This window comes from Malania oleifera, chromosome 5, assembly GCF_029873635.1.
Source record: "Malania oleifera isolate guangnan ecotype guangnan chromosome 5, ASM2987363v1, whole genome shotgun sequence".
NCBI lineage: Eukaryota > Viridiplantae > Streptophyta > Magnoliopsida > Santalales > Ximeniaceae > Malania > Malania oleifera.
Genome location: NC_080421.1, coordinates 8,188,600 through 8,200,960, shown reverse-complemented (window position 1 = coordinate 8,200,960; position 12,361 = coordinate 8,188,600). Strand labels below are relative to the sequence as shown.

General features: G+C 34.0%; 1 protein-coding gene across 3 annotated transcripts in view; it reads left to right on the top strand.

The window, feature by feature from the left end:
- Nucleotides 1-1,542: 1,542 nt before the first annotated feature.
- LOC131156470 (uncharacterized) overlaps nucleotides 1,543-12,361 on the top strand; it is a 35,921-nt gene continuing 25,102 nt past the window's right edge. The window contains exons 1-5 of one of the 3 annotated variants that reach the window (XM_058110176.1): nucleotides 1,549-1,874; nucleotides 8,317-8,381; nucleotides 10,237-10,368; nucleotides 10,540-10,600; nucleotides 11,152-11,188. In XM_058110176.1, the coding sequence (XP_057966159.1) occupies nucleotides 10,270-10,368; nucleotides 10,540-10,600; nucleotides 11,152-11,188 (197 nt within the window). In that variant the 5' untranslated portion in view covers nucleotides 1,549-1,874; nucleotides 8,317-8,381; nucleotides 10,237-10,269. Of the gene's footprint in view, nucleotides 1,875-8,316; nucleotides 8,382-10,236; nucleotides 10,369-10,539; nucleotides 10,601-11,151; nucleotides 11,189-12,361 lie in introns of all 3 variants that reach the window. The other 2 variants (XM_058110177.1, XM_058110175.1) reach the window with 2 other exon arrangements.

Sequence of the window (12,361 nt, the reverse complement as noted above, 5' to 3'; positions counted from 1 at the left end):
TATTTTTTAGGTCATTTAGGGAATCGTACCTAACTTACCTCGAGGCTGGGATTAGACTTCTAGGAGTGGTTATTAGAACTGGTGAAATACTAGATATCTTATTTTGTTATTTTGGGATTGTAATATGTAGACATAGTGGTGTGTATGTATTTGAGAACATATAGAATTCTGGTAAATCGTTTGGATGTTTTAGAAATTTTCCGCTGTATGATTTAATTTCAATAATGGTAGGTGCATCTGGGATTCCCTGATTAGGGTGGGTTGCATTCATATATGCTATGGGTGGTATTCGAAATATATATATATATATATATATATGTATGTATGTATGTATGTATGTATGTATGTATGTATGTTTTACTAGCACTCCGGACCATGTGGTGGATCGGGCGCTACAAAGCTTGACTCACTTACACCCTTACCTCCAATAAGAATGTTTTAAATTTTAATAACTGGAATGTCACTTAGGAGACTCTTAGTAATTGAATTATATGGGTGCATTGAAATGAAAAATCAAGTGATACATTTGATTTTATGTTTGTTTAATTCGTAAAATTAAAATGGAATTAAGTTTTTGTTTATGATAGAATGAAAAGGAACGTAAGTGGAATGAAATGAAAAATGACATGGCAAATATTTAAAATATAAAATTTAATTCAATTCCATTAGTTTCATTTTATCATCGATACTCACATTTTGTTCATTCAATTTTTTATTCATTTCTTTCTCATCCTATTCGACTCCCTCACTTATATAACATCAATTAAGTAAAATAATTATAATAATCTTATTATTATAGTATTTTTAGTTTTTACCATTAAGTACTTTATTAATTTAATCATATTTTTAATTATTATTATTTCAAGGGCAAAAATGACTATTTGTTTTATCAACAACCCTTAGTCTACCATTTTTAAGAAATAATAGAGTTATGGAGAATGGAGAGTTAAAAAAAAATAGTTTACATTAAAATTATTCTATAGTGTCATGAATAAAGATAAGTTGTAAGGCTGAGGGCATTTTGAAATAACAAGTACAAGAAATTGATAAGCTTACAAAGCAATCAAACTTGGGCCTTCTCATTTGACCACATCTTTAGCCAAAGTTGATTCATAAAGAAAGCCTTGATGCAAGGCCCAGGCCCAACTCAAGCCCATTTATCTATTGCCCATATCCATAGCTAGACTTGGCAAAATGAATAAAAATCCATTAATTCATCTGACTTGTTTTAACTAACTTATAATTATCCGTTTGTTAAACGAGTTGAATATGATTTTTCTTTTTCATTTTCATATTCGTCACCTTAGCGGGTTGGGTCGGGTTTATCCGGCGGATATCCGCCAGCCCGCTTACATTAGTAACCTAGGAAAGCCCAACAGGCTACAGCCGAAGTCCAAAGACTCCAAACCCAGCCAGCCTAGTGAGCCCACAGCCCAAGTGCCCACGGCCGCACGGCCCACACGCCCCAATCGGCCCCTCCCACTCCAATCCCAGGCCAACCGGCCCAACCCTAAATCCCTAATCACCTAATGCCCGCAGCCCAATTCAATTCGAGCCCTAGCTGCCTGCTGCCCTATTCGATTCTTCATTTGAGCGTGACGAACGTCTCTGCTCAGAGAGCCAACACGAGAGGAGAGAGTGACTGAGTGAGAGACCCTTCATTCTGGCCTTCTTCTTCGACCCTTCGAAGCCCTCTGGCCTTCGTGAGTTGGTCTTCCACACTGCGAACCAGCAGGAGCCCTTCGCGAGTTCGTCACTACGTCAGGAGCTTCGCGAGTTCATCGTGGACATTATCAAACCAGAAGGAGCTCCTCGCAAGCTCGTCTTTGAGCGTTTGTGAGTTCGTGAGTTCCTTTGCGTTGAAGTTCGAATTTGTAAGTATTCTTCTTCTTCTTCTTCTACAAATCTGCTTTTTGCTTTCCATGTTCATCAGTTTTTTGTATGTTTAGCAGCATTGTTTGGGATTTTCACCTTTTGTTTTAACCTTAATGATGGGGAGCTTGAGGAACTCTCTCATGTGGTTCTTGGATTCTTCTTGTTATTACCATTGTGGGGATTTTAGGATTGGTGTTTGGATAATTATGGTGTTTTCTCTTGTAAATGATTCTGTACTCACCTGAACACATCTTATCATTTTTTTCATCTTGCCAATAAATTGTGGAGAGCTAAAGTTCCTTCAAAGTAAAGGTGTTGTGTAGATCACCATTCTTAATAGGGTTAACACCAATGATTTGTTGTAGCCTTGCAGGTTGAGAGACCTTATTAGGCTTTATGTTCAGATGTTTGTGTCATGTGTAGCTATGGTAATAAGGACCGTGCTCATTTATTCTCAGTCCTGTGGCTTGGTGTCTTTGGAACAAGATTTTTGGCCTGTTGGGAAGTGTTATGGGTGCCGTTATTCTTTGGAGGATTTCTTGGTGGTTGAATTTAGAGATTTTGGAAGGCGTGGAATTCTACTTTCATTGTTATTTTGGTTATTTGGTGCCCAGATTTTTTGAGACCATGGGTCTTCTATGGACTTGATTTGGGATTGAATGCTCAATAAAGATGTTTTGGCCTTACTGGTGTTGCTGAGAGTCACCACGATCGATTGGCTCAAACCTAGTTTGGTTGGTCTTCTTGTATTAGCATTTTCTATTTCTTTTCTTCTCTTAAAAAATTTCACTTTTTACAATATCATGTTTCGTTACATGTTTGTTAAAATGTCCAAGTGGTGATTAGTCTCTATTTTTTTTGTCATCTAACCTCCTGGTCAACTGAAAAACTAAGGCAATTTATTACTAATATTATTCTATATTCTAAATATAAATCCATTTTCTCTTTAAAAATTTAAGCTAGTAATGCTATTGCAATTTTTTTTTTTGGCTTTCTCTGCTCTGTTAAATGGAGCCAAAGGTCTTATTTTGAAGAATCCTCAATTTGAAATGTCATCATTTAGGCATTTCCATGGGCATAAAGGCAATGTGCCTTTTGAGTGCAAAATTTTTAAATGGAATTAAAGATCTTATTTTGAAGAATTCACCTGTTGGAACATCATTTTTTCTTGAATGAAGCTTGTTAAAATGCATAAGTGACAAATTATTCTTTAGAATTGGCATTGTTGTGCCTTTTGATTGCGAAATTTTTAGAAATTTCTTGGGACTAATTTATTATGTTTGAGTTTGAGTTTCTATTTTGAATTGGATTGGGACTAATTTATTATGTTTTATTGTTTACAGTTTTACTTGCATGAATCAGGAGTTGTTAATTAGTATAAATGATTGAATGATTAATATAGTTACTAAAAAAATTAATACACAAACTAATCGCAAGTTACCGTATACAACTTAAATTATTATGACAAAAAATAAATTATTAATAAAATTATATTTGAGAATGACGGATTATCCGCCCATCCGCCATGAATTATCCGACCCGAAACCGCTTAATCCGCCACTTAAACGAGTCGAATATGGATTATGATTTTTTCACCCGATAATCCGCCACGGATAAACCGACCCGATCCGCTTTGCCAGGTCTATCCATAGCCATGCCTAGACTACCATTATCCTTTACTCTGCAAATCAATTCCACTTAAAAGAATGCATTTGTAAATGAACTTATGTGATTAGTTTAGTATATATTAATTTGTAGGATTTAATGAAATTCTCTAGTTCAGAACAAATAAAAATTAATTTTTTGTTTTTTCTAAAATATCCTTACCTAACTTATAACAAATGAAAAAAAAATAATAATAATAAAAGAAAGCAATTTATTTATAGGACAAAAAAATAATAATTTATTTTTAGGACGAGACTACATGTAACACAGAAGATAAATATGTATTGTGTAGGGACATAAATAAGAAGATAGATTATGTTTGGGAAAAAAAAATTATTATCTAACGAGAGTATTGAAATCTAAAAGAATATTTTTCCTGAAATCACTCGTGATTTTGGTGGGATTTGCTATGAAAAGAGTCAATTTATTCATTTCAATTCTACAACGATAAAAGAAGGTGAATTAATGAAAGAAAAAAATTTGTGTGAAATTCATTTGGTATTAACGAACATATGGAAGGACACATAATTTACAGTTTTTTACTGTTCCTTCTCCTTTAGACATGCGCTTTGTTATTAGGGAGGTTCTTGTTCAAGTTAGGAAAGAAAATATGAGTAACATCTTGGTTTGTTCCGATGTTAAGAGGGTAGGGACGTTCTTATTCAAATTAGGAAGGAAAACACGAATAACATCTTGGTTTGTTTCGATGTCAACAGGGTAATTGATGAATTGAATAGCAAATCTTGTTCTTAGTTATTGGGAGTCAATTGTTCTGACTTCAAATTCTTTTTTATGTTATCGTATTTTTTGATCATGTAGATCCAAAGATCAGCTCTCTAACATATTATGACACAGCGGCTACTAAGGTTATCTCAAAGAGTTTTTTCATCACACTTCTTTTAATTTTGTTAAATGTAGATGCAACTTTGACCTTACTGATAAGATGGTATATAATTATCATGAGTATTAACTTTTTTTCCATTTAAATTTGTTTTATAAACTAAAAATATCAACTAATAGTTAATTAGTGAATTTACAGTATGTGTCAAAAAAAAAAAAAAAAAAAAAAAAAGTGCCTTCCCTGTCCCCTACCTTAGTAGGTTTAGTGTCCTGCTGCTCCCCTCTTGTCCTCTCTCTCTCTCTCCACCCAGCCCCAACAGCCATCGCCACTTCCCGTGGCCACCCGCCAACTCCAGCGGCTGTTGCCGCCTACGATCCCTACTTCCTGTCACTGTCTGCCAACCCTAAAAAGTCGTCGTCACTTCCTCTTGCCACTGTGGCTGTGCCTAGGCAGCCATGATAAGTGACGATTCCACTCGCCGAGGAAGCGAACCAAGCTGATTAGAGTGGCATCTGCTTATACTACCAGCACGTTTGGTCGTTCGTGCCTTCTTTATCCCTCAACTTAGTATGCATATTCTTCTTCTTCAATTGTTGTGGGTTAATTAATTATTTCCTTTTAATCCTCAGTTTTGGAATTGAGAATTAGGATTAGGATGTTGCAACCATATGAATTCTGAATCCCATTGTGTCATCCTCACCCTACTTTTACTTGCTACCGATAGATTACTGTACATGGTGGTACATTATTTCTAAGTATGTTTTGGTCTCTACTAACCATTTGCTCCTAATTTGGGGGCCAATAGGTGCCATTCAGCACAGGCTTATTATGTTGTGTTCAAGGAAATTTCTCTTTCTGCATATGGAATATCTGTTAAAGCCCCATACATGCGATGTTTGTTGTTGGAGTATTCCATCTTATATTGAGAATATGGAATTAAAAAGGAAAGAAGAAAAGAGTTAGTTAGCAGGGTCTTGTTAAAGAATTAGTTAGAATAATTAGTCATTAGTTTACTAATGTAAACTAATCAGATTGTTGGGTAAGTAATCTGAGTTAGTTAGTCATTAGTTAGTTTGTTAGTTATATTTGATGTTTGTTAAAATATCTAAGTAGTTATTTAATGTGAAATTTGTCATTGTTATGATTTTTGAGTTCCAGCACAATTCCTTTCATCTCTGTTTCATCTTTTTTTTTTTTTGTTTTTATTTTTATTTATTTTTTTGTTTTAAAGCTTTTCACTTTAAAAATTAGTTGGGTAAGTAATAAACTACCGTTTAGTAGTGGAGGCTAGATGGGTAAAGGAGTTCATAATGTGAACCATGGTAGAGGCAACAACGCTTATGACGAAGGATGAATTGGTTATTGGGGGTAGATGTTGCGGATGGTAGAGGCCATGGTGATAGGTGTGTAAATGTTCAGGCATTGCTAAACATTAGAGCTAGCATTAGGACAAAAAAGCTTTTGTTACTCCAAAAGAATTTGTTGATGTCAAAAACCAAACCTGATATCCATGCTCACAGTTTGTGAGGATTATCTGCAACCAAGAAGAAAGAATAAATTTTGGGATACCCTTGGTTGCCTAGGGGTTTGTTGACAATTGACGATCGTGGATGAGGGTTGCATGCCCTAAGTTTTCTTCCATGTTGTAGTGAATGGTGAACCAAAATCTTGGTTTAGTGCCTCGAGGGGCATTTGATCTGCTCTCCCCTTTTTGTTGTGTTAGTGGTTGATGTTATTTGATAGGGCGTGGATAAGGGTTTGGTGAAAGGTTTGGAAGTGGGGAGGGACAGGTGGTTGTTTTTCACCTTCAATTTTCCAATGATACTGTGTTCTTTTTAGGTGATCATACATCTTCTTGTTTGAATATTCTGAGCCTCCATTTTTTAAAGCTGGTTTCTTGGTTTAAATTAACTTGGGTAAGAGTGGTACTAATGCTATCAATCTGAGTGATGGGTTAGAGTTAGGGAGTTGGCCTTGCGTGTGAGTTGTGGTATTTTGGATTGACATTGCATTAATTAGGGGTCCCTTTTGGTGGTACTCCTAGGTCAAGGAGCTTTGGAGAGGGAGTCCAGGTGGTTAGATGGCTGGAAAGGTGTGTTATTTTCTCTTGGGTGTTGCATTACACTTATTCAAGCTTGTCTTGCTAGTACTCCTTTGTATTATTTGCCCATTTTTTAGGATTCTTATGGGTGTTTTCTGGTAAGCTTGAGAAAATTGTGACAGGTTCCCTTTGGTTTGGGGCTGGGGGAAGAGGGATCTTTGGTTAGTTGAGATGTGATGTGTAACTCTAAAATGAAGGGCGGTTTGGGTCTTAAAAATTTGGTGTCTAAAAACAAGCTCTCTTAGCTAAATGGCTTTGCCCATTCCTTAAAGGATTCATCCTTTGGCATGGAGTCATTAAAAGTAAGTTTGGACTGCATGTGAACAGTTGGATACTAACTTGGGATCTAGATGTCCTTCAGAAAGTTCTTGAAGGTCTATGTTTTAGATGTATCCCCTCTTTATTTCCTATACTAAGTTGGTTTTAGGTGATGATTCTATTATTTGTTTTTGAAATATTGCTTTGTCCACTTCTTTCCTCGCCTTTATCGCTTGACTTTGGGGGTAATGGTGCTATTCCTTCGTTTTTTGTTGTTTCAGATGTCTTGGTTGGGATTTTCACTTTTGCAGATCTCTTAATAGTATTAGGCGGATGAGCTTTCTTCTTTGTTGCTAATGTTGAATACTTGTTGTCTCTCCTTTGGAGTGGATAGCCATTCTTGGTTTTGGATCTTCAGGGGTTTATTCTTGCAAATATTTTTGTGATATTTTAGTCTGTTCTGAATTTTCTTGTCTGCTCAATAAAAAACTCTACAAGGCAAAAGTTCCCCCAAAATTTAAGCCTTTTTTTTATTGGTTGGCTGTGCTTAATAGAGTTAACACCAATAACTTGTTGCAAAGTAGGAGACTTTTGAAAGCACTTCTCTAGATGTATGTGTTTTATGCTTTTCCAGTTCAGAAACAGCTTCTTATTTGTTTTTGCACTATGTTTTGCTTGGAAAGTGTGGAATAAGCCTTTGGTTTATTTGGAGAAAGCTGGGTTTGCCTGGATACAGTGGAGAACTTATTGGCAATATCCTTTTCTGGTTTTGGTAGGAAAAAGGATTCCCTTTTATTGCAATGCTGTGGGTTTATGGTTGGAAAATAACATGCATACTTTTTCTGGGAAGAAGTTGAATATTTTGTTGTTATGCGAAAAGAATCTTTACTTGGCTTTGTAACTGTGTGCGGTTTTGGGTGCTTTAAAGGAGAGACCCTCTCAGATATCCAATAGGATTGGCTTTCTATGTTTTTTGGTCTCTGTTTTTCCCTCTGTTTTTTCTACTTTTTATTTTCCTGTTTTGATTAAGAGGATTTCTTATTCTCCTTTTTGTTTGTTCTCTAAAAAATCGAATCTTGGCTGATTTAAGATAAGTTTTTACTTATAGTACATTTTTGTAGATTTTTTTGGTTGAAAATGCTTTAACCTATGATACCTGTCCAATCAAGATCGGAAGGCATAGACTATCAGCACACTCATGCTATGTATTGATGATACCAAACTTTATATGTTCACTGCTAAACTTTAAACTCAAAGTTATATAGCTTGGTAAGTATTATTGTAATACCATGTCACATTAAAAAGGGCAAAAGACACTAACCTCTCATTGTGTCATGTGGTATTTAGCTCAATGCATCTTACTCAAACTATTTCTTGGCATCGTTGTAGCTTCTAAACTGGACTTCTTATCTAGGTTTTATATGTTTATTGAAGCATATTAAATTATCATCAATCTTTTGCTAAATAGAATTTAATATTACTTTTTTGTTAGATTCAAGACCAATTAGGAATGACCTATGTTGTCTATTTTCAAGTCAGTTTCTGATTTCTTTTTTCGTCTCAAATCCATGGCTAGGAGTTATTGGAATAGTTAGTATTGTTGGTGTTGACAAGGTCACTAAATTTATCGGCACCTGAAGAGTAAGTTTCTTTTTACCATTTGCAAATTGAAAAATAGTAGTATATATATATATTTTTTACTTTGAATTCTACTTTGTGGTTGTGCCTAAAATGTATAATAACTATAGAAATGAGGGCCTTGGAAGTAATGTAAAATCCTTCTAGCTTCTTGGATTGCGGTAAAAGGCTATACACAGGGCATGTATAACACACATTAGTATATTACAAATACAGACGCAGATTGTGTTGAATCAGAGGTCTGAATGCACATGTCCACATGCTAAAGACACTGTGTAAAGGGATATGAACAAGTAGCCTTTATTTCGTTTATATTCAAACTAAGGCTATAATCACTCACAATTAGGATGTTTTATTATGAATTCATTGACAATGTGATAAACAACATTATGAAAGCATATGCTATAATCACTCACAATTAGGATGTTTTATTATGAATTCATTGACAATGTGATAAACAACATTATGAAAGCATCAATATCTACTGTAGCATTCCTGTTCATACATCACTTCCAATTTGTACTTTATTTTCCAGCTTATTAAAAATTCTGTAAGATTGTGAATCTAATGTATACAAATATACACTCAACAGGACCTTTGATGGTTCCAAGAGGCATCGTGACTCATAAAAGCATGGAAGCACATTGATTCTATTGGTCTAACTAAAATTTTCTTGAAAATTAAAATGTTTTATAGGTTTTCTTTTTCTTTTTTCTTTTTGGGGTTGATCTCAGTGGGTGATGCTAGATTTCTTGCTAGGATGCAATTTTGTTTATTATATATGTATATTTTATATCTTATGCATTGTTTGTATTTTGATAGATTGTTTGGAGATTGGTGTTTAATAAACCGAAATTGAGTATTGTAGTTTGTGTATAGAGAGCTTCATACTGAAGTATATAAAATTGCATTTTTATTTTTTACAAGTTAAAGAATATCTGGAATTTCCCCCCCAACAACCCCCCCCCCCCCCAAAAAAAATAGAAGAGATGTTGTCAGAATTTTGTTAGCTCATATCTAATTGTGTGGTTCAAATGTCATTACAGGATGGATAGAATTGAAAATTTTGCTTTTTTGTTTAGAAATAGTCTTATTATGTCATTCTTGCAAGCATGTCTGTGTGTGTGTGTGTGTGTATGTCTGTTTTTTTAAAAATTATTTTATTATTTTTTGAATAAGAGAAATAGTCTTATCTTCTGAATTTATCTATGTGTGTGTGTGTGTTTTTATTTTTATTTTTATTTTTAAGATTAAAGAAATAGTCCTATTGCCTGAATCTATCTATATTTTTTTATTTATCTATAATCCATTAAAACAAAACCTGTGATTATTAAAATGCCGATATTCGATCAAATATTTATTAAAATGCAGATAAAATATTTATTACATGGGTTATAATTATATTAAACAACATGAGTTTACATTGAAAATCTCAAGATTAATACTTTACCAGGCATTTGTAATTAAATTTGTTTTACATAATTATAAAAAATAAGATAGTAATAATCTTGAGAGATTATAGAGAATGCAATTGAGAAAAAGTTTCCTCTTTTTTTTTTCTGATTGACTTCCTTCATCACTGTGAACCCTAGTTGGATTCAGACATTGTGTGCTGTAGTCATTGGGACTATCCAATACCCTCTTTGAGATCAAGGAAAAGTTATGTAAAAATCAAAATTGCAAATAATTTCTATTGAGTTTATGAATAATGAAGAGTTTTAGAAAAATAAAAAGAAAAACTCAAAATCTGTTGCCTTTATTATACTAATAAGTAATAAATAGATAGATAGTATCAACTATAATATATATTTCTGCCCTTGCATCGCACATGATGTATAATATGGTGTGGACATTTCAGGTTCACATCTTCCTATCTCACCAGCAAACACTGATGGGGAAGAAGAAAATGATAAAAGATGGCAGCCAAAGCGAACACTGCCTTTCGACTGTGTTTGTCTCCAACTTGCCCTACTCCTTCACCAACTCTCAGGTACTCACAAATCTCTAGTCTCTCACTTTCACTCTGCTCCAAGTAAAAGGAGTTAGAATAGATTTTTTTTTTTTTTTGTGTGTTCAAAGGAATTAAAATTGATTTTTTTTTTTGGGTGTGTTCATTAATTGTATGCTTTTATTCATCCTTTTTTATTTTGTATAAACGCAGCTTGAAGAAACATTCAGTGATGTTGGACCAATTAGGCGTTGCTTCATGGTTACAGAGAAAGGTGAGCATGTTTATGCAATCAGACAAAGTTTTAAATGATTTTTGGCTTTTATTATGAATTAATATTTCCATGAATTGCAAGGGAACTGCAGGATTGTGTGTTTTAATGTATTTGATAATTAGCATTTTTATTCAGATAGTAGCTTTCTTTTAATCCTGATTATTTGTTTTGTTATTATTCTGCTTAATTTTTTACATTTAATTTGTTGTCTCACCTTTCAGATATCAGTATTTTTTTTAAAAGATATAATTATGAACTTGTTTGAAGATTTGAAGATTAGTGTGTTGTCATTTTGACATTAATTTCTGAATAATTTGTGTGCACGATATCCTCAGTAATTGATTTGGTGTCATGTCTGCTTGATTCTTCATCCCCTTTGTTATGTGTGAAACTTAACACCTGTTGATTCACTGCATTTATGGTTCTTCAATTTTCATTTGTAAGTTGTAACCTTATTTGAAATGTAGAGTTTTTGAGTTGTTTGGATTTGGTTATATTTCTAGTCATTTTCACAGACTATTCCAAATTTCCCTTGATCTTCTTTTTTACAGGGTCAACCAAACACCGCGGTTTTGGTTTTGTTCAATTGTAAGTTAAAATGTGTTCATTCTACTTCTTGCCTTTGTTGTTCTTCTTCCTCAATTCCTTTTTGATTTTCCATTTGCTTCTTGGTTTTGAGTTTCCTAGCTCTTTTTGCAGATTGTCTTGAAATTCACAGTACTCTAGAGAAAAAGTAAAATACTGATACTGTCTTAAGCTTAGATTCTGCACTATTAAATCTAAGGTTGGATGAACTTAGTTAGACAACTTTAGATGTGCACTGGCGAAACCTTAGTGGGAAAGCACAGTTGGATGAAAAGTATTTCGTTGAATTGTTATTCTGGATATTATCTTTGGAGATTGCTTGCATGGGCGCACACATATTGGAGCTAACATGTGTTTGTATTAACAATTTTGGGCTTCTTGAAGCATGCAAACATTCATTTAAGTATGATGAGTTGTTAATATAACATATTTGATGCTATTATTCTTAAATTTATGATTTTCATCTGTTGAAAAGAAGGCATTTATCGTGGTTTAAAATATTGGTTTGACTTGCACTATGATTTGACATTAGTGATTGGAATATAAGTACCAGTGGAATTGCAATGAATGATGATACACAAAAAGTATATGTTGAAAGGTGCAAAATCATCAATCAATACCAAAAAAATTAACTGATGCTAGGGGCAAACTGAAACCATCATATATATATATATGCAAGCATGCTCTTTTCTTAAATGCGTGCTACCATGCTTCAGTCGGTGTCCGTGATGTCACATGCCCATGTTGTTCAGCTTTTTCCTTCACACTTGCAAGGATCATTGCAACACCTGGAACTGCAATCCAGACTGCAGGTACTGCAAAGGAGTACATTTGCAATCTAAATTGCTTGGAATAGCAACCCAAAGCACCAAAAATAGCAACCCATATCTACTCGATATTCAAAACATAATATCTGACATGCCCATGTTGTTCGGCTTTTTCCTTCACACTTACCAGGATCACTGCAACACCTGGAAGTCTGGAACTGCAAACCAGACTACAGGTACTGCAAAGGAGTACATTTGCAATCTAAATTGCTTGGGATAGCAACCCAAATCACCAAAAATAGCAACCCATATCTACTCAATATTCAAAACATAAAATCTGATGAAAAAAAAAAGTGATAAGAAATTGATTTTTTTTCCCCTTGTTTTTTGTATGGAAAACCACAAGATC